General features: G+C 35.3%; 1 protein-coding gene and 1 pseudogene across 2 annotated transcripts in view; one reads left to right on the forward strand and one right to left on the reverse strand.

The window, feature by feature from the left end:
- The window catches only part of VPS13B (vacuolar protein sorting 13 homolog B), a 714,200-nt gene that overhangs the window by 681,340 nt on the left and 8,725 nt on the right, over positions 1–24,135 (reverse strand). Inside the window, exon 3 of the mRNA XM_082719962.1 lies at positions 14,384–14,527. Coding sequence (XP_082576088.1) covers positions 14,384–14,527 — 144 coding nt within the window. The remainder of the gene's footprint in view (positions 1–14,383; positions 14,528–24,135) is intronic.
- On the forward strand, positions 18,250–18,853 carry LOC309860551 (thymosin beta-4 pseudogene; annotated as a pseudogene). Its single transcript has one exon. The product of its transcript is annotated as a thymosin beta-4 pseudogene (transcript).

Consider the following 24,135-nt stretch of genomic DNA (forward strand, 5'->3'; position numbering starts at 1 on the left):
AAAAAAAAAAAAAAAAACAGGAAATTTAGCCGCCTTTCCTAACACACAGAAACAGGCACATAGACTTGGGACAAAATAAGAATCCCAAGGAATTCGTCCCAAATAAAAAAAAATAATAAATAAGAACATGATTAGAAATTAAACAAAACAGATAAAACTAACATGCCTGATGGAGTATTTAAAGCAGTGATCATAAGGATACTCACTGGATTAAGAGTGAGGGACATTAGTGAGACCATTAAAGCAGAAACAAGGAATAACAAAACAAAGACAAAGGGTACAATAAACTAAATGACAAACACCTGATGTAATGAATAGCAGTCTAGAAGAAGAAATAAATTAATGACCAAAGATAATGGAAAGTAATTAAGATGAAAAGATGGAAAAAATAATTATGTAAAAAGAGAAAAGACTTAGGGAACTCAGTGACTCCAAAGGTAATAACATTCATATCTTAGGAGTCCCAGAAGAAGAGAAACAAAAGGGGGCAGAGAATTTATCTGAAGAAATAATACCTGAATACTTCCTTAATCTAGGGAAACAACAGAGGTACAAATCAAGGATGCACAGAAAATCCTAAACAAAAATCAACTAAGACATACTGTAGTTAAGATGGCAAAATAAAGTGATAAAGAAATAGCTAAAGGATCAAGACAAGGGGCACCTGGCTGGCTCAGTCTGTACAGCATGAAACTCTTGATCTTGGAGTCATCATGAGTTCAGGCCCCACACATTGGGCCTAGAGCAGACTTCAAAAATAAAAAAAGAAACTCTAAAAGAATAACAATAAGACATCATTAAAACAAAAAAAAAAACAGGGGCACCTGGGTGGCTCAGATCATGGTCCCAGGGTCCTGGGATCAAGCCCCTCATCAGGCTCCCTGTTCAGTGGGAAGCCTGCTTCTCCCTCACCCACTCCCTCTGCTCGTGTTCCCTCTCTCACTACCAAATAAATAAAATCTTTAAAAAAAATTAAAAATTAAAAAATAAAAAGTAAGACAATTACAAACAAAGGAAACTCCATAACACCATCTGCAGATTTTTCAGGAAAAACTTTCCACCAGAAAAGAAATGGCAAGATATATTCGAAGTGCCGAATGGGAAAATCCTGCAGGCAAAAACATTCTATTCAGCAAGAAATAGAAAGAAATGAAGAAAAAGAAGAAATTAAGACTTTCTCAGACAAAAACTAAAAGGACTTCATGACAACTAAACCAGCCCTACAAAAAATACTGAAGGTGACCCTGTGTGAAAAAGCCAAAACTGACAGTATGAAGGTAGAAAACACAAAAGCAGTAAAAAGGAATATTTCTGAAAACAAAACAAACAAAAACAGTCAAACTCACAAAGTAAGGGGATGTAAAATATGACACCATATATCTAAAACATGGGGATGAGTAAAGAATGGGTTCAAACTTAAACAGCCATTAATTTAATGTAGATTGCTATATACAGATGATGTTATATAGAAATCTAATCGTAACCACAAAACAACTATTAAATATACCAAGACCAAAGATAAAGAAATCCAAATATATCATTAAGGAAAATTAGCAAACCACGAAAGAAAGAAAGACAAGGAGGATCAGAGAAAATCTTGAGAAACAGCTATAAAATAAATAATAAAATGGCAATACATATCAATAATTACTTTGATTGTAAATGGAACAAACAATCCAATCAAAAGATCCAGAGACAAATGGACAAAAAAAACTATAGACTCAACTATATGCTGCCTACAAGAGATACATTTCAGACCTAATCATACCTGCAGATTTAAAGTGAAGAAATAGAGAAACATTAATCATGCAAATGCATGTCAAAAGAAATCCAGAGTATGGAAAGACTGGGTGACTCAGTTAGCTTGGTGTCCAACTCTTGATTTCAGCTTAGGTCATGATCTCAGGGTTATGGGATCAAGCTCTGCACTGGGCCCCTCTCTAAGCAGGAAGTCTGCTGGAGATAGGCTCTCTCCTCTTTCTCCTCCCCCTGGGCACGCTCTCACTCTCTTTCTCCCTCTCTAAAGTGAATAAATATCAAAAAAAGAAAGAAAGAAAGAAAGAAAAGAAAGCCAGAGTAGTGGTACTTTGTATCAGACAAAACAGACTTTAAAACAAAGACTGTCTGGTCACCTGGGTGGCTCAGTCACTTAAGTGACTGCCTTCAGCTCAAGTCATGACTCCAGGATCCTGGGTTTGAGCCAAGCAAGGAGCCTGCTTCTCCCTCTGCCCACTTCCTTGCTCATCCTTCATTCTCACAACCAATTCTCAAACTACTTCAAATAAATAGAATATGTAGGAAAACTTCCAAATTCATTCTATGAGGCCAACATACTCTGATACCAAAACCAGATAAAGACACCAAAAACAAACAAACAAACAAACAAAAAAAACAAACTACAGGCCAACATCTTTGATGAACACAGATACAAAAATCCTCAACAAAATACTAGTGAACCAAATCCAACGATATATTAGAAAATTTTCTTTTAAAATCAATCAACATGATCAACTGGGATTTATTTCTGGGTTGCAAGAGTGGTTCAATATTCACAAATCAAATGATACATCACATCAATAACAGAAAGGATAAGAACCATATATTGTCATTTCAATAGATGCAGAAAAAGCATGTGACAAAGTACAACATCCACTGATGATAGAAACCTTCGATAAAGTAGGTTTAGAAGGAACATACCTCAACATAATACAGGCCATATATGAAAAACCAACAGCAAGTATCATTCACAATGTGGAAAAACTGAGAGCCTTTCCCCTAAGATCAGGAACAAGACAAGAATGTCCACACTCACCACTTTTATTCAACATAGTAGCAGAGGTCCTAGCCACAGCAACCAAACAACAAAAATAAAAGGCATCCAAATTGGTAAGGAAGAAGTAAAACTATCACTATTTGCAGATGACATAATACTCTACACAGAGAGCCCAAAAGACCCCACCAAAAAACTGCTAGAACTGATCTACAAATTCAGTAAAGGCATATTACTGAAGGATACAAAATCAACATACAGAAATCTGTTGTGTTTCTGTATACCAGTAATGAACCAGCGGAAAAAAATTGTGAAAACAATCCTATTTATAATTGCACAAAAAAACATAAAATACCTAGGAATAAACCTAAACAAAGAGGTAAATGATCTGTACTCTGAAAACTACAGAACACTCCTGAAAGAAACTGAAGATGACACAAAGAAATGGAAAGATATTCCACGCTAGTGGATCAGAAGAACAAATATTGTTAAATTCTCTATACAACTTAAAGCAACTGAACATTTAATACAATCCCTATCAAAATATCACCAGTATTTTTCACAGAGCTAAAACAATCCTGAAATTTGTATGGAACCACAAAGGACGCCAAATAGCCAAAGCAATCTTGAAAAGAAAATCAAAGCTGGAGGCATCACAATTCTAGACTTCAGATTGTATTACAGGGCTGTAGTGGCCAAAACTGTATGCTACTGACATAAAAACCACACACATAGATCAATGGAACAGAATAGAAAACCTAGAAATGAAACCACAATTATACAGTCAATTAATCTTCAACAAAGCAGGAAAAAATACCCAGTAGAAAAAAGACAGTCTATTTAACAAATGGTATTGGGAAAACTGGACAGTAACATGAAAAAGAATGAAACTGGACCACTTTCTTACACCATACACAAAAATTAAATTCAAAACAGATTAAAGACCTAAATGTGAGACAGGAAACCATAAAAGTCCTTGAAGAAAGCACAGGCTGTAATTTCTTGGATGTCAAAACTTTTCTCTAGCTAGATCTCCCGAGGCAAGGGAAACAAGAGCAAAAATAAAGTATTGGGACTTCATCAAAACAAAAAGTTTCTGCACAGTGAAGGAAACAACCAACAAAACTAAAAGCCTGCAGAATGGGAGAAGATATTTACAAATGACATATCTTATATAACCCTGATAGAAAGTTCATATCCAAAATCCATAAAGAACTTATCAAACTCAATACCCCCAAAAACAAATAATCCAATTAAAAATGGGAAGACATGAATAGACATTTTTCCAAACAAGATGTACAGATGGCCGAGAGACACAGGAAAGGATGCTCCACATCACTCATTAGGGAAAAGCAAATCACAATTAGAAGGGTACCACCTTACACCTGTCAAAATAGCTAAAATCATAACACAGGAAACAGATGTTTTTAGGGACGTGGAGAAAGGCAAACACTCTTGCACTGTTGATGGGAATGCAAACCCCTGCAGCTACTGTGAAAGACAGTATAGTTCTTCAAAAAGTTAAAAACAGAACTATTCTATGATTCACCAAATGGACTACTAGGTATTTACCCAAAGAATACAAAAACATTAATTCAAAGGGATACATACACCCCAGTGCTTACAGCAACATTATCTACAATACCCAATTTGTTGAAACAGCCCAAATATCTACTGACTAATGAATCAAAAAAAAGATGTGGTATATACATACACAATGGAATATTATTCAGCCATAAAAAAGAATGAAATCTTGCCATTTGCAACAACTGGATGGAGCTAAAGAGTATAGTGCTATGTCAAATAAGGCAATCAGAGAAAGACAAATACCATATGATTTCATTCATATGTGGAATTTAAGAAACAAAACAAACAAGCAAAAGGTGGCGGAAAGAGCAATAAACCAAGAAATAGACTCTTAACTATAGAGAACAAACTTCCTGGTTACCAGAGGGGAGGCGGGTAGGGGAAAGAGTGAAATAGGCAATGGGAATTAATGAGTGCACTTGTAGTGATGAGCACAAAGTAATTAAAATATAAACTTAAATTCCCAATGAAGAAAAGCCCAAGAAAGGTACTTCACTGGTGAATTACACCATATATATATATATATATATATATATATATATATATATATATATATATATGAATTAATGCCAATCCCTCTCAAAATCCAAAAAACTGAACAGAACGGAATACTTCCAAATGCACCTTATGAGTCCAACATTACTCAGATACCAAACCCAGACAAAGGACACTACAGGACAGTTACTGGCCAACATCCCTGAAAATATATAAGTAAAAATTCTCAGTAAGGTATTAGCAAACTGAATTCAACAGCATTTAAAAAAAAAAAAAATCACAGAGCATGATCAAGTGGGATTTATCCCTAGGATGCCAGGATGGTTTAACATATTCAACACAACACATTAACAAATGAAGGATAAAAATCATATCTCATTAGATGCAGAAAAATTATGACAATATTCAACACCCTTTCATGATAAAAGCTTTCAACAAATTAGGTATAGAAGGAATGTACTTCAACATGATAAAAGTCATATATGACACCACGATAGCTAACATCATACTCAATGGTGAAAAGCTGAAAGCTTTTCCTGTAAGAATAGGAAAAAAATAAAGATGCCCACTCCCACTACTTTCACTCAAAGTAATTCTGGAAATCCCAACCACAGCAACTAGGAAACAAAAGGCATCCAAATTGGAAAGTGAGCATTAAAATTATGTTGGCAGATAACATTATCTTACATATAGAAAACTCTAAAGAATCCTATAAGAAACACTGCAGGACTAATAAATTCAGTAAAATTACAGGATAAAGGTAAATACACAAAAATCAGTGTTTTTATATGCTATTAATGAGTTATCACAGAGAAATTTAAGAAACACCCTTGCTTACAACAGCATCAAAAAACAAAACACTGTATCTAAAGTGCTCTACAGGGGTGCTTGGGTGGCTCAGTTAATTAAGTGTCTGACTTTGGGTCAGATTACAAACCCAAAGTCCTGGGAGCAAGTCCCACCTTGAGCTTCCTGATCAGTGGGGAGTCTACTTCTCTCTTTCTCTATCTCAAATAAATAAATAAAATCTTAAAAAAAAATAAAGTCATCTACAGATTCAATGCTATCCCTATCAAAATTCCAATGGCATTTTTCACATATATAGGAAAAACAATTCCAACATTCGTATGGAGCCACAAAAATGATCCCAAATAGCCAAAGTAATCTTGAGAAAGAAGAACAAAGCTGGAAGCATCACACTTCCTAACTTCAAATATATTACAAAACTACAATAATCAAAACAGTATGGTACTGGCATTAAAAACAGACACACACCAGGCGCCTGGGTGGCTCAGTGGGTTAAGCCTCTGCCTTTGGCTCAGGTCATGATCTCAGGGTCCTGGGATCGAGTCCCGCATCGGGCTCTCTGCTCAGCAGGGAGCCTGCTTCCTCCTCTCTCTCTGCCTGCCTCTCTGCCTACTTGTGATCTCTGTCAAATAAATAAATAAAATCTTTAAAAAAAAAAAAAAAACGTGACACACATCAATGAAGGAGAATTGAGAGCTAAGAAATAAACCCATACATACACAGTCAATTAATCCTGGACAAAGGCACCAAGAACACACAATGGAGAGATGATGGTCTCTTCAATAAATCATGCTGGAGAAAATTGGATATCCAGTTACAAAATGATAAATGAAAACAGACTCGATCTTACACCACTCATACAAATTAACTCAGAATGAATGAAAGAGTTAAATATAAGACCTGAAATTGTTCAACTACTAAAAGAACACATAGTGGAAAAGGTACCTTGACATTAGTCATAGCAATGATTTTCAGAAACAACACCAAAAGCACAGGCAACAAAAACTAAGAAAAAAAAGGAAAGAAAAAAATTTTATAAAAGAGTGGGACTACATCATATTAAAAAGCTTCTGCACAGCCAAAGAAACTATCAACAAAATGAAAAGATAACCTATGTTATGGGAGAATATATGTGTAAGCCATGTATCTCGTAAGGGGTTAATAACTAAAATATAAAAAATGAACTTCTACAATATCAAAGAACAATCCAAGTAAAAATGAACAAAAGAAATGAATATTTTTCTAAAGAAGTGACATAAATGACCAACAGATACCTGAAAAGATGCTGAATATCAACAACCATAGGAAAAACACAAATCAAAACCACAATGAAATATAACTCCAAACCTCTTAGGATGGCTATTATCAAATAGACAAGAAATAACAAATTCTGAAAATAGGGAGCCTTTGTAAAACATTGGTGGTAATGTAAATTGGTATTGTCTTTATGGAAAACTGTACAGAGGTTCCTCAAAAATTCAAAAGTAAAACTACCATATTATCCACTTCTGGCAATCCCACTTCTGGTTTTATATGAAAAGAAAACAGTATTATTTCAAAGAGACATCTATATTCTCATGTTCACTGCAGCATTACTCAAAACAGCCATGAGTGGAAATAACCTAAGTGATACATACATACATACACACACAAACACACACGCACACGCACATACACACACACACACACATGTGCATATTATTCAGCTATGAAAAATAGGGGCGCCTGGGTGGCTCAGTGGGTTAAAGCCTCTGCCTTCAGCTCAGGTCATGATCCCGGGGTTCTGGGATCGGGCCCCGCATCGGGCTCTCTGCTCGGCGGAGAGCCTGCTTCCCTTCCTCTCTCTGCCTGCCTCTCTGCCTACTTGTGATCTCTCTGTCAAATAAATAAATAAAATCTTAAAAAAAAAAAAAAAGAAAAAGAAAGAAATCCTGCCATTTGTAACAACACAGATGAACCTGAAGTACATTGTGGTAAATGAAATAAGCCAGACAAAGACAAATACTATGTGGAATCTTTAAAAAAAAAAAAAAAAACAGCGTTGGGGAGCCTGGGTGGCTCAGTGGGTTAAGCCCCTGCCTTCAGCTTGGGTCATGATCCCAGGGTCCTGGGATCGAGCCCCACATCGGGCTCTCTGCTCCATGGGGAACCTGCTTCCTCCTCTCTCTCTGCCTGCCTCTGCCTACTTGTGAGCTCTGTCTGTCAAATAAATAAATAAATGTGTCAAGCTCACAGAAACAATAGAATAATAATGTTTGACAGGTCCTGGATGAAATGGGCAATGTCAAAGGGTACAACTAACTCTTCAGTTATAAGCTGAACAAGACCTAAGATTCTAATGTACAACTTGGTGACTACAGTTAATACTACTATATTGTATACTTGAAATTTGCTAAGAATAGATCTTATTCTCATCAAAAAAATTAAAAAGTTAAAAAAAAAATTAAAAAGTTAAAAAAAGAAAAAAGTTAACTGTGAGGTAAAAGATATTAACTTGATGGTATGAATCCTTTCACAATGTATACTTACATCATCACACTGTACACTTTAAATAAATGCATTTTGTCTACATCTCCATAAAAATGGGACTAAAATGAAAAAAACACAGCCAATAATCAAAATATATAAATATATAAATAAAGGATTCCACCTACAGTAAAACTCAGAAGTATCTATTTCTCTACTACATTCCAAAATGGACTCGAATATAATCTCCAGTATTAATTTTAAAAGATTGAAGATAAACAGCAAAGAATAGGAAGCACCTTAATGCTTGCTGCACCTGACTAAACTGAATACCTCACTTACCAGAAGAATTTGGTATACCTCTGAGCGCAAGTAAATTCAGGATCAGATTCATGTATTTAAAATTTCTTCAGCAAAACATTATTTTTCTGTGTATCTTAAAGAAATGTGGTTTGGCTTATTCTTCTCTCAGCTGAGAATGTGAAGGAACATTTATAACTACTACTGTCACTCCTCTACGTATTACTTGGTTTTGAATTACTCAATTTCTCCACCCTTTCCTGTGGCCTGTCACCAGGGCAGATAACTTAGGAATCACTGCCAGGGACTTTCAGGATTCTCTGCTGAATCCTCCATTCACCTTCTTTACACAAAGGTCAATGCCCCACTTTCCAATCTTGTTTCACCACTGCAGTTACAACACCACACACAAGAACTCAAACCCAAGGTCTGAAGTTTGTAGGCAGCACATATAGCCAAAGATTGGAAATTATTTATCTATATACTCCATTTATAAAATTCTTCACTAGATCAAAATGATATGAACTTACTTTAATTCATTTTATCAACAATTATATGGCTTCTCTGAACTGTTACACAGGAACCATGTACACGTGTACCAGAGTATTCATCTCCTTCACAGTATAAAAGGGGTTCCCTTGTGAGAGTAAAGACAACACCCTTAATTTATAGGGAATTCTTTCTCACTTTTTTACATGAGGAAGCTACAGACAGAATGTAGACTACATTATCTGCTATTGTAATCACCACTATCATTAACCCACAGCGGTGCAAGTGAGGAAATCAATAATAGTACAATAAATTCCACAGTCCAAGTCAGCATTTTGGAACCCTGTTAAATTTCTGAAAAGATAGTTGTCTTAGTCCATTTGGGCTGCTATAAAAAAACACCACAGACTGAGTAGCTTGGTAGCTTATAACAGCAACAGATTTATTTCTCACAGTTCTGGAGCCTGGGAAGACCAGGATCAAGGTGCCAACATGGTCTGGTTTGAGAGCCCTCTTCCCAGTTCATAGCTGGTACCTTTTCACTGTGTCCTCACATGGCAAAAGAGACAGGCATCTCTCTGGAGCCTCTTTAGATGACTCTAATCCCATTTATGAGGGCTCATGACTTAAGCATCTCCCAAAGATCCTATCTCCTAACACCATTATCTTTGGGGAGAATTTCAATATATGAATTTTGGCAGGTATGGAAGTGAGTGAGGGGGACTACTAAAGTAGTAGTCACTTAAATTAATCCCACCTCATTTAAGAGAATTAAAGTGTGTTATTTTTTCCTAAAGGCCATATAAATATTGTTAATAGCCTTACCAACACTTTGTTCTGAATAGTGCTCAAGCTTCAAGCACAAGATAGGACACTTCCCTCTTCGAAACTAACTAAACAAATAATGGATTTCCACAACACCAAAATGTGCAAGAAGAAAGGACAACAAGATTGTCCTGTAACTCCAAGCACTTACCAGCAACTAAAAGTACGTATATACATTAAGAAAAAGCTGTTTGTTTATCCCCAGTTTTTACTAATAATTTTAAAGTTTTGGTTTAGATACAAAAGATTTTTTTTTTATGAACAGTGAGTATTCTATAATTAGCCTTGCAGTTATATTTATCAGGTCAAAAGATTTTATAGGGGTTTTTTTTGGAGGGGGGGGTTGTTGTTTTTGTTTTTTAAACTTTCTAGGTCATACATAGGCCCAAACAAATAGTTCTTTAAAAACAAATTTACTGGGACGCCTGGGTGGCTCAGTTGGTTAAGCAGCTGCCTTCGGCTCAGGTCATGATCCCAGCATCCTGGGATCGAGTCCCACATCAGGCTCCTTGCTCAGCGGGGAGCCTGCTTCTCCCTCTGCCTCTGCCTGCCACTCTGTCTGCCTGTGCTCGCTCTCTCCCCCCCCCCGATAAATAAATAAAATCTTTAAAAAAAAAAAATTTACTACTGCTCTAGGTTGAAGAAGCTTTTTTGCAAGAGTTATTAGTAAGATGAGCAAAGCACACACAACCATAAAATAAGAACTATGCAGCAAGTCCTGCCCTCTTTTACAGGTGAGGCCCACAGAGGCTGAAAAGCAAGAATATGCAAAAGGAGAGGAGCATATAGTTAAATGTAAGTTACTGAGCTAAGTGTTGGATCCACATAGTTCATTAGAGTGAACTAGTTAAATAAGTCAGACCTGGACCACTGATGATGTGTCATGAACAAAAATCTGCAACCAAAGTTAAAAAAAAAAAAAAAAAAAAAAGCTCACAAGTAAAATCTGAAGGGTGTAAAGGGTCTAGATAACAGAAATGTCTCCCAGAGTAAAGAGCTAACAGTTAAGTATTTTCCAAGTGAAATATCAATGTATTTAAAAAATTCAGTGTGAATATGAGGAATTTCAGAAACAAGACAGAGGATCATAGGGGAAGGGAAGGAAAAATGAAACAAGACGAAATCAAAGAGGGAGACAAACCATAAGAGAGTCTTAATTTCAAGAAACAGGGGAGCGAGGTGGGAGGGTTGGGGTAGTTGGGCGATGGACACTGGGAAGTGTATGTGCTATGGTGAGTGCTGTGAATTCTGTAAGACTGATAAATCACAGACCTGTACCCCTGAAACAAATAACACATTATATGTTAATTTAAAAGTAATATTAAGAATTCAGTGTGAGCATCATGGTGGCCTTTATTTGACCTAACACAACAACGTGGGGGCGTGTGGGTGGCACAGATGGTTGAGCATCAGCCTTTTGGCTCAAGTCATGATTTCCAGGTCCTGGGATCAAGTGCAGTGTTGGGCTCCCAGCTCAGTGGGGAGCCTGCTTCTCCCTCTCCCCCTGCTGGTGCTGTCTCTCTCTCTCAAATGAATAAATAAAATCTTTAAAAAAAAAAAAAAATTAAACACAACTCGGGTCACCCTGTCATCAAAAAAAAAATCTCTATAAAACTAATTACGGAGGGCCTGGGTGGCTTAGTCAGTTGAGCTACATACTCTTGGCTTCAGCTCAGGTCCTGATCTCAGGGTAGAAAAATGGAGATCCACACTCAGCAGAGAGTCAGCTTGAGACTCTCTCCCTTTCCTTCTCCTCCAAGATCATGCATGTGAACTTGCTAAAACAAACAAGTCTTAATTATCATATGATCTCTCTGATATGAGGAATTTGAGAGGCAGGATAAGGAGTTGTGGGGGGTAGGAAAGGAAAAAATGAAACAAGATGGGATCAGGAGGGAGACAAACCATAAGAGACTATCTTTCAAAACAAACTGAGGGTTGCTGGGGCGTAGTGGGTAGGGATAGGGTGGCTGAGTTATGGACATTGGGAGGGTATGTGCTATGGTGAGTGCTGTGAAATGTGTTAAGCCTGATGATTCACAGACCTGTACCCCTGGGGCAAATAATACATTATATGTTAATAAAATATCGTTGCATGAAAAAAAAATAAATAAATCTTTAAAAAATGACTTACAGAGATATGCTAAGGCAGTATATTGTAATTATGTCTAGAGTCACCCTCAATCATCATATATCTCTTTCTTTAAGTCTCCTTAGAAGGTTACATAAATATCTTGACAATGCTGTTCAGTGCCCTGAAGAGCAGGAAATCAATAAATGTTGGTAGAATTAAACTGAACTTTACAAACTAGACATACCCTTCTTATCAAGGCATTTAGCAATATTATATTTTTGTAATGACATTTTCTGAATTAGACCTCAAATTTCTAACTTTTAAGTAGTGTTTATTACATTGTCAAATATCAACAGTAGTATTTTTAAAAGATTCATATCTATAACTCTAAATGATCCCTTCATTTAATCAACCTCCCAATTTATGAAATAAGTATTTTCTTCATGTGATTCTACAATGTAATAATTTGAAATAATTTAAATTAAATATGGACTTATTCAGTTTTACTAGTACATGTGTAACTTTTAAACTTAATTTCCTACTACACTAATCAAAGCCTAAAACAGGAAAATAAACTGTTTAAAAATGTGTTTCATCTACAATGTCTTACTGAAAAATTAATTCCAATTACTAACCTAAGTATTACTCTCCCGGGATGGACACTGCTGAATAATTTGTCCAAATGTCAACTGCAATTTTCAAAAATCTTTTCTACCTCAAAATTTTAAACATCTGCAAAAAATACTTGTTTTGAGGGTAGTTTACATTCATGACACTTGACCTTTTGCTGTACACACCACAAAATTCAAGTCTCAAATACCATGCAAGCAGGAAACCTGATCATTCCTGCAGTAGCCATCTGCATGGTCCAATATCAAATATTAGTTCTAGGTTGCACTAAGTCATGTGTTACAAATCTTTTTCTGCAGCCTCTATAATTAGTTGTAATTTGCCTCTTTTAAAATGTGTTTCTTATGGGACATCTGGCCTTGAAACTTCCACCTTCCGATTGAAAAAATACTTAGTGTCTGGATTTTTTTTCTCTTTTAATATGGAGCTCTCCATGGGTGGTATAACCAAGTCCAGACTTCTAAAAAAAAAAAAAATTAAATTCCAGGAACAGATGATGATTAAGACCACTTAAGTATTACCTAAAATGAATGTAAAATAAAACTCTGTTGTAATAGAACTATTTCACAGATCTCCCATGTTTTTCATGTTTACAAAATAAATTCTCATGGAAATATAGCATTGGTCTACTTACTTCCAGAAACTACATCAAATTAGATGATAAAAGGTTAGAATCAAAGATTTCATAAAAGGAGAAAAGGATGAGCCCAGTGGCCCGATATGACAAAATATCTTCTTAAAATAGGAAATTATTTTAACGTCATAAATAACCTTAATTCACAGACTGGTTATATTTAGGACACACTAAAATTGCCCTAACATTTAATAAATTATTAAATTGTTAAAATTAATACTCATCTCCTCATCATCAACTCATTTGGTTCTAGAAAGCATTTTTTAAATTGCAAGTAAAATATGGGCTAACAAAAAAGTAGTAAAAATGAAGAGACAATACTTTTCTATGAAAAGGAAAAATTTATAATATACTGCTATCAGATCTATTTCCTTCCTATATTAAATAATTTTTTCTAGAAACTTCTTAAAAAATCAGTATTACACCTCTACAAAAAAGAAAAAACACTAAGAAATGTAAAATGGTCAGAGAAAAGGTCAGGAAAAAAAATCAGCCTCTGATGCCGAAACTTCAAAAACACAATGAAATTTGATAGGTTTCTTAAATCCTACATATGAATGAAATCATATGGTATTTGTCTTTCAATGACTTATTTTGCTTAGCATAATACTCTCTAGTTCTATCCACATCATTCTTTTTATGGCTGAGTAATATTCCATTGTGTATATATATACCACCGCTTCTTTATCCATTCAAATCAGTAAAGAGGGAAAAAAGGAGGCAAACCAAGAAACAAACTTTTAACTATAGAGAACACACTAATGGCTACCAGAGGGGAGGTGGGTGTAGGGATATGTGAAATAGATGATAGGGATTAAGGCTGCACTTGTGATGAGTACCAGGTGTTGTACAGAAGTGTTAAATTACTATATGCTACACCTGAAATTACTGTAACACTGTATGTTAACTTAAATATTCATCTCAAAAAATGAGAAATGTTCATCTCATTTAAAAATGTCATGTAAATATAAAAAAATCATACAACTCTTTTGCAAAAATTCAAAAACTTCACATGAAAATTGAACACAATCAGGTCCTACTTCTACTAGAGACAGATAATAAGCCATCTACATGATCGCTATGATGGCTATAATTAGATTCAGTGAAATCAGTATGAAAATAACCATTAAATGTTTTATCCAAATATAAGAATACCCTTTTGCAATTATGTTACTTTAATAGGTATGTAAGAAACTCTAAGTGTATATAAACTTTGTGTAAAAGGTGACATATCCCAAAAGTTAAAGAAATAACACCATTAACTATTAAAATAGGTTAACATAAAAAACTAAGTTCAATAACTTACCTGTATTCCATCTTTAAGTTTCAAAATGCATTCCATTGTATTGATGGTAATTACTACTGGTTCTGAACCCAGTTTTGTCCAGGGTACATGGATCCTCAACTCATGAATATGTCCACTTAAAAAAGTGAATGGTAATTTCAGTTCCTTAAAACAAAAATATTAAAAGTTAGTAAGTGCTTAATTTTTTCATTATAATATCCACATTACTTTCTGAAAAAAGAGAAATGAAATTTCTAAAACAAGGGGCTCCTGGGTGGCTCAGTGGGTTACACCTCTGCCTTCGGCCCAGATCATGATCTCAGGGTCCTGGGATGAAGCCCCGCATCTGGCTCTCTGCTCAGCGGGGAGCCTGCTTCCCCCTCTCTCTCTGCCTACCTCTCTGGCTACTTGTGGTCTCTCTCTGTCCAATAAAAGTAAATAAAATCTTTTAAAAAAAAAGAAATTTCTAAAACAAAAATATTTTAAGAAATACTGTTCAACAAAAAGTACCAAATAACTTGTTAAACTATAGGTTATGATACACAACACAAACCTATTGTACAAGTTACTTTTAATAAGCTAGTTAACCCGCCTAGGCCTCCATTGCTTTTTCTGCTGAATGAATATAATATAAAATATGTGGTACATAACAGAAGTTCATATACGGTAGTGGTTGTAATAATCACAGTAGACAGTAGCACTAAGATAACTGAATGGCATATTGTTTCAAATCTCCATTCAAAACATGTCTTTAAAATGTGTTTTAAACTAACAGAACAGGACTGTAAGGCAAGTTAAAAGGGAATTGAGAGAGCAGAGTTAAAAGGTAAGAGAGTGACCCAACAAAATAAAAATTAACCAAACTTGAAAAATAAAAAAAGTACTGAGTTTTACCTAATTTAAGATTGTACCCAGATAATATCTGGTTATAAAATTTAAATATTTTCTTACTGATTTCCATTATTATTAGAAAGAAGGTGAGAAATAAAAACATAAATGTCACCATAATCACTTTTTAGTACGAACTTGTTACACTGACAAAATTCTTAAAAATTTACAAAGGAAAAAACTGCAGTGTAGATTATACCTGAATCACATTTTAAGTTATTTCAACTCTTTGGGAAAATTAAGATATACATTAAACTTATTCATCCACAATTGCCCATCTACTTAGGTTAGTAACAAAGCAAAATAGCTAAATATAGGCAATATGGCAAACCACTGGGAAACTTGTTGAATATATCTGTGTCTCAGTTTATCTGTAAAATCTGGATAACAATAGTATCACTGAGAATTAACTGAATTTATACAAAGTGCTCAGAATATTATCTTCCTCTAAGAATAACTGTTACAAAAACACTAACTACGCTTACATACATATGGGCCTCATGTAGGTATTCAGAAGTCGTTTTTTCCTCCAAGGGCAGAATACTTAAAATCTATTTCTACTATATTATTCTAATGGAGTGTCACACTTTAAGTATTTGCCATTAAAATTTGAAAGATCAATCTGAAGTATAAACCAATTATATTTTCATCAGCATCTATATCAAAAACAATGTTTACTCAGCACTTACCACGCACCAGGCACTTTACCAGCATACAATTATTTAATCCTTATAAGACCCCCAAAAGGTAAATATTATTATTCTACCAATTTTACAGATGAAGAATCTGAGGCATGGAAAGGTCAAGTAACCTCCTAAAATGACACAACTTGGAAAACCAGGACTCAAAACTGGAAAATATGATGCCAGAACCCTTCCTCTTCACCACAACTATACTTCATCTATACTTCCATTATGAGAACTTAATACCTTTCCATTGGTTATGCATCTATTTGGACAATAAGCCCATAATAATGCCATTTCTACCATTTCCTGACTTGTGTAACAAAGGAACATTTGTGAAATGCCTATCACAGTCGCAATTTATGGGTACAAATTGGATTTTTACAAAAAGTAGTCAAAAGCACCTCGGTATCACCAGAATGCTGCTAATCAACTTAAACCACTACTACATAAACACTAACACAAGAGGCAGCATTCTATATTTGAACACGGAATTTTGAGCCATATCACCCCTATCGAAATCCACTTGAACACTTATCATCTGACTATAATCAAGATTATTTCCATTTCCTCAGAGTTGTGAAAAATGAGAATATATTTATGCCTTGTAAAAGACAAAACACGGATGTTGTTATAGTAGACAGACCATCCTTAATATAACTATAAAAACAAGTTTCATTCCTTTTACTTCAAGATAAACTGTATAAGTTTAAAATACTTTATTCACTTATAACTTCAGAAATACATTGCAAAAAATATATTCCAAAAACCAGAACATATATGACTGCACAAAGAATATCAGTAAAGAAGAATTTAAGAAGGGGGTTAAAAAGTTCAAAAACCTAATTCTAGGTAGGCTATAACAAAATATTCTAACAGAATACAAGCATACTTTAAAACTAAATTTTAGGGCGCCTGGGTGGCTCAGTGGGTTAAAGCCTCTGCCTTTGGATCAGGTCATGATCCCAGAGTCCTGGAATCGAGTCCCGCATTAGGCTCCCTGCTTAGCAAGGAGCCTGCTTCCCTCTCTCTCTCTGACTGCCTCTCTGCCTACTTGTAATCTCTGTCTGTCAAATAAATAAATAAATCTGAAAAAAATTTTTTAATTAAAAAATCTAAATTTCATAAGTAACAAAACCAAACATAGACAAATCTAAAAACCTTCATGCAGCAAAGAAAACATTCAAGAGAGCAAAAAGGCAACCTATGTAATAGGAAAAAATATATGTAAACCATTTATCTGATAAGGGTGAATATCTAAAATAAACAACACAAAGTAATTCCAATTTAAAAGTGGATAAATGAACAGATATTTCTCAAAAGAATATGTACAAATTGCCAGCAAGTATATGAAAAGATGTTCAACATCACTAATCAAGGAAATGCAAATCAAAACCACAATGACCTACCATCTCACACCTGTTGGAATGGCCATTATCAAAAGTAACAAGTGGGGCACCTGGGTGGCTCAGTGGGTTAAAGCCTCTGCCTTCGGCTCAGGTCGTGATCCCAGGGTCCTGGGATTGAACCCCACCTCAGGCTCTCTGCTCAGCGGGGAGCCTGCTTTCTCCTCTCTCTCTCTCTGCCTGCCTCTCTGCCTACTTGTGATCTGTCTGTCAAATAAATAAATAAAATAAAATAAAAAGTAACAAGTACGAGCAGGTATGAAGAGAAATTGGAATGCTTGTGTGCCATTGGTGAAAATGTAAAATGATACAGCCACTAAAGAAAGCATTATGGAAGTTCCTCAAAAATTAATAGAATCACCACATAAAATCAGTTCTGAGTATATATGAAAAAGAACTGAAAATAGGATCTCAAAAAGATATTTGCAGAACCATTTCACTGCAGCATTAATCACAATAGTCAAGAGGTAGAAGCAGCCTAAATGTCCACTGAAAGATAAATGGATAAAGAAGATGTGGTATATACAATCAAATATAACCAATCTTCTAAAAAGAGGAAATTCTGTCATATGCTACAACATGACTAAACATGGTAAAGACATTATACTAAGTGAAATAAATCAGTCACAAAAAGACAAATACTGTAAGATTCTACATATATAAGGCATCTGAAGTAGTAAAATTCTTAGATACAAAGTAAAATGGTGGTTGCCAGGTGCCGTGTGGGGAGAAGGAAAAAGGAAGTTGTTAAATGGTTACAGAGTTTTAATTTTTGAAAGATGAAGTTCTAAAGATCTATTAAAAACAATGTGCATATAGTTAACACTAGACTATACTTCAAAATAGCTAAGATGGTAAATTTTATGTTACATGCTTTTTACTACAAAATAAAAATGAATACAGGACAGGACTTTAAAAATTCTGAGTTAGGATTCGGCGGCGGCTCCTGAGCAGACCGGTCTTCTCTCGCTCGCGCACCTCGCTCCACTTCCTCTGCAACCATGTCTGACAAACCCAATATGGCTGAGATTGAGAAATTTGGTAAGTCGAAATTGAAGAAGACAAAAACACAAGAGAAAAATCCACTGCCTTCAAAAGAATCGATTGAACAGGAGAAGCAAGCGGGCGAATCATGAGGCGGGAGCCGCTGATACGCACTATACATTCCACAAGCATTGCCTTATTTCTTTTTAGCTGTTTAACTTTTAAGATGCAAAGAGGTTGGATCAAGTTTAAATGACTGTGGTCCCCTCGTTCTTATCAAAGAATCTGAACTACTGACTGGGAAGCCAAACCTCCTATACATCGGCAGGGGAAGGAAAATAATTTGTATGCCGGCAAAGGAAGAAGCTGGGTGGACACAACTAGTAAAAACTAAGCTGGTCCTAGGTGTCTTGCCGGGCAGTAAACCGCAGTTTAGTCAGAGTGCCATTTTTTTTCTTTGAATGATTTTAAGTATTGGAATGCACAATTTTTTAATACGCAAGTAAAAACTTTAAAATGTGAAAAAAAAATTCTGAGTTGGGGGCGCCTGGGTGGCTCAGTGGGTTAAAGCTTCTGCCTTCGGCTCGGGTCATGATCTCAGAGTCCTGGGATTGAGCTCCACACCCAGCCCCGCATCAGGCTCTCTGCTCAGCAGGGAGCCTGCTTCCTCCTCTCTCCCTGCCTGCCTGACTACTTGTAATCTCTGTCCATCAAATGAATAAATAAAATCTTGAAAAAAAAAAAAAAAAGAATTCTGAGTTAGGAAGTTGGCAAATCCTCTTTCCAAAAAGCAATCACAAAACTAGACAAAGTTGTCAAAAAAGAAAGAAAAAAAATCAGGGGCAAAAAAGAAATCTAACCTAAGGCCACAGCATTTGTTGGTACAATCAACAAAACAGCAGACTGGCCAGAAAATTAACAGACTTGCTATGATTTCACATATCCCTGATAGTCTAGAAAGCTATATGCATTTGACAGGTTGTGCTTACTTAGAGGAGAGGGACCTAACAAGCTACGCATTCATGGTTAACCAAGAGGCTTTGTAATCCAGTAAGTTAAAAAAAGAGGGGGCAAGGATCACATTTATAAATTCCCTGAATTGTGAGCATTATCTAATATATGTATAGGAGTGGAAGAAAGTCTATGTAAAAAGTTAGATTTACTGGTTCAATGGTTTAAACAGTCTCTAGCCAATCAATGGCTGATGACTGTTTTAGTGACCCAGGGTAATCCCTAGAAAGCCAGAACTGAACACACAAAGAATGGCTGGAGGTAGTAGGGGGGGCATCAACATTAGAGGCCACACACTACAGGGGAAACACCAAAAATGTGGTTAAGGCAAATCACTAAAAAATAAACATAAACCAATATCAACAATAATCATCCCCTGGATAGAGGAAATCCGAATTCAGAGTTGCTATAACTTACTATCTATAAATTGCCCAGTTTTCAACCAAAAATTCTGAAACAAGGAAAGTATACAAATTAAATAAAAACTACCTCTGAGGGTGCTCAACTGTAAAACTTAGTTCACAAAGACTTCATAATATCTATTATGTTCAAAGAAATGAAGGAAACCATATTTACAGAATTCAAGGAATATAGGACAATGATTCATCAAATAGAAAATATCAATGAGACAAATTGCCAAGAACAAGCAAACTGAAATTATAGAATTCAAAAGTACAATAAATGAAAAATTCACTAACAGAGCTCAACATCAACTGGCAAAAAGAATCATGAATTGACACCCTGACACATCACAGTGAAAAGCAGGGATGAAAAGAAAATCTTAAAATCAGAAATAGAAAAATCGCTTACTTCTCATTACACACAATGGCAAAAAGATAATGAGATGGGCACCTGGGTGGCTCAGTGGGTTAAGTGCCTGCCTTCAGCTTAGGGAATCCTACATCAGGTTCCCTGCTCAACAGGGAGTCAGCTCCTCCTTCTCCCTCTGCCCCTCCCCCAGCTGTGCTCTCACTCACTGTCTCTCAAATAAATAAAATCCTAGAAAAAAAAAAGAAGAAGAAGAAAAATAAGGTAATGAGATGACATTCAACAACAATAACCAAAAATTCTATATCCAGCAGATATCCTTCAAAAATGAAGGCAAAATAAAAGGAACACCCAAATGAAGACCCAGATAATTCACTGTTAACAGAATACTGAAAGTTCATCAGACTTGAAAGGAGCACCAGACAGTAACACAAATTCACAGGAAAGCACCAATGAATGTAATTATATAATCATTAAAGAACAATATAAACGTATATTTTCTCCTGACTTAAAAGGCCATTACCTAAAACACAACTATCAAATTGTTCTGTTGGACTTACAACACAAAAGTGCAATATATATGACAATAGCACAAAGAGGGGGAAGTAATGGAGCCATAATGGAGAAAGTTTCTGTATTTTAAGTAACAAATTAAGCATTAATCTGAAATAGACTAAAAAACTGGATCTATATTCTAAGATTTGGAGTAAGCGCTAAAAAGTAATGTGAAAATTAAAGAAATTAAAAGTGAAACATTAAAAAATATCTACTGAATATAAAAAATTGGTAAAGGATAAGAAAAACAAAAAAGAACAAAAGAAATATTGACAATAAAAAATGGTAGATAGAAATCCAACCATATGATTAAAAACGTTAAATGTGGAGCGATTCAATACTCCAGTTAAAAGGCAAAGATTAGGGGTGCCTGGGTGGCTCAGTGGTTTAAACCTCTGCCTTCAGCTCAGGTCATGATCTCAGGGTCCTGGGATCAAGCCCCATATCAGGCTCTCTGCTCAGCAGGGAGCCTGCTTCCCCCTCTCTCTCTGCCTGCCTCTCTGCCTATTTGTAATCTCTGTCTATCAAATAAATAAATAAAAGGCAAAGATTAAGTGGAAAAAACAAAGGCAAAGATTGGGGGTGCCTGGGTGGCTGATTCGTTTAATAGTCAGCCCTTGGATGAGGTTATGATCCTGGGGTCCTGGAATGAAGCCCCACCATGGGCTCCCTGCTCAGCAGAGAGCCTATTTTTCCCTCTTCTACTTCCTCTGATCATGTTTCTGTCAAATAAATAAATAAAATCTTTTTTAAAAAAATCAAATTATGTAGTACACCTAATATTATACTTTTATTTCACTTATACGTCAATTAAAAAGCAGTAAATGGGGGCGCCTGGGTGGCTCAGTGGGTTAAATCCTCTGCCTTCGGCTCAGGTCATGATCCCAGGGTCCTGGGATCAAGCCCCCCATCGCGCCCTCCGCTAAGCAGGGAGTATGCTTCCTCCTCTCTCTCTCTCGGCCTGCCTCTCTGCCTACTTATGATCTCTATCAAATAAATAAATAAAATCTTTTTTAAAAAAAAAAGGCAGTAAAAGAAACTCCGAGGAAGTCATGTGACCCAGTTTTTTGCCTGAAATACCTGAAATACAACATTTTCTTGCTATTTAAACGGTATAGATTCTCTTTTTGGCATACAGGGAATTTTCATTTCTATGATATTAATTTCCAGCAGTGCTTCCTCCTCCCTGTTTTGTTCTTTTGGGGTTTTGGCGGGGGGGGGGGGGGGGGGATTGTTTGGTTTTTTTGTTTTGTTTTGTTTTTTTGAGAGGGAGGCAAGGGGAAGTAGGTGAGAAAGAGAAAGAGAATCTGACACAGGGCTCAATCTCAGGACCCTGAGATCCTGACCTGAGCCAAAATCAAAAGTCACACACTTAACCAACTGAGCCAGCCAGGTGCCCAATTCCTATTTTTCATATGACTGTTTTCCAAAATGAATAATTTATCCCCATCATGGGATAAAACTACAATGAACAAAATGAATTTTGAAGAGGTAGTTAAAGCTAAATAACATGCCAGTCAAACTTTCAAAGAGATGGTACTAGGCATGAAGAAACACAACATGAAGCAAAAGGTTAAGACAATTAAAACAGTGTACTGAGAAAAACATATATATATATATATAAAACGCAAACAGCAACTACAGAACAAATGGAGTACACTATTAAGAAAATAGACTTTAAGGAAAAAAATGTTATTGAAGATAACATTTGAAGGCACTTTATAACAATAGAAGGGTTGATTCAAGAAAATATAAAAATATATGTGAGCATAACAAGAGAACCCCAAAATACATAGAGTAAAAACTGACAAATGTAAAAGGAAAGAAAGCTGGTTCAATAATTATAGAGACTTTAATACTCACAAAAATGTACAGAAAGAAAATCAACCAAGATATGGGAGACCTGAACACTACCAACCAATTAAGCCTAAAATCTATAAAACGCTCCAGCCAACAAACACAAAAATACACATTCATCAAGGAAAATCAGAAAGCATCAGAACTGAATGAAAATGAAAATACAAAATATCAAAATTTATGGGTTGCAGCTAAAGACATTTATAGCTGTTTAAATGCCTATAATAGACGAAATCTCCCAAAATCAACAACCTAAACTTCTACCGGAAATGGCAGAAAAACAAGCTAAACCAAGCTAACCCAAACTGAACAAGCAAAAAGTTGGTACCCAATACCAACAAAATGAAGGGAAATAGAAGGGTATATATAGTCAAACTGTTGTAAGATTGTTCAGGAAATGGTAAAAGTACTAAGTTAGACTCTAATAAGTCAAATATCCATTCTGTAACCTTTGGGGTCAGCAACTGAAGCAATTTTTAAAACATCATTATTAAAAAAAACCTAAAGCAAAAAGAATTATTAGAGTGAAAGAGGGACACATTTAAGAATGATTTTTAAGTATGTTGAATAAGATAACACTTAAATTTGTGCACACCTAATAACAATTTCTAGGTATATGAGGTTAAAGTTGGCAAAATTAAGAAGTAGACAAATAATCATAATTGTAGATATTAACATACATTAGTAACTGACAGAACAGCAGATAAGTGATATTTATGTAAGAATATAGCAACAACTGCAGAATATACACTTTTTTATCAATTGCATATAGAACATTTACAAAAATGACCACATACTGATTCACAAATAATAGTGGATTAAAATAATACAGAGACTATGCTGACCACAGTGGAATTAAATTAGAAATCAGTAACAGAAAAATAATTAGCAATTCCCCAATTGTTTGGAAATTAAGCACACAATTCTAAACCCATGAATCAAAGAAAAAAGTCAAAATGGAAATTAATAATTTTCTGAACAAAATAATGAAATAAACAGCATAGGAAATTCTATGATATAAAGTTAAGTAGAGGACAAAAAAATACATGCATTAAATACATGCATTAAGTGCATGTGTTTCAATAGAAAAAAGGAGGAGGAAAAAATAAATATGACAAAAGCCAATCAATCAAATCCAAAGGAAGTAGAATGAGAAAATAAAAAAGCAGCAACAACAAAAATCAGAAAAATCAATTCTTTGCAAATAAAATTAATAAAACCTTAACAATATTGATGATGAAGATACAAATCACTAATATCAGTAAGGAAAAAATATCACAACAGTTCCTAGATTTTTTTTAAATCTAGGATTTTTTTAAACCAAGATGCCCTTCAACGGACGAACGGATAAGGAAAATGTGGTCCATATACGCTATGGAGTATTATGCCTCCATCAGAAAGGATGAATACCCAACTTTTGTAGCAACATGGACGGGACTGAAAGAGATTATGCTGAGTGAAATAAGTCAAGCAGAGAGAGTCAATTATCATAAGTCAAGCAGAGTCAATTATCATATGGTTTCACTTATTTGTGGAGCATAATAAATATCACGGAAGACAAGGGGTGTTAGAGAGGAGAAGGGAGTTGGGGTAAATTGGAAGGGGAGATGAATCATGAGAG

This window comes from Mustela nivalis (assembly GCF_964662115.1).
Source record: "Mustela nivalis genome assembly, chromosome: 2".
Classification (NCBI taxonomy): domain Eukaryota; kingdom Metazoa; phylum Chordata; class Mammalia; order Carnivora; family Mustelidae; genus Mustela; species Mustela nivalis.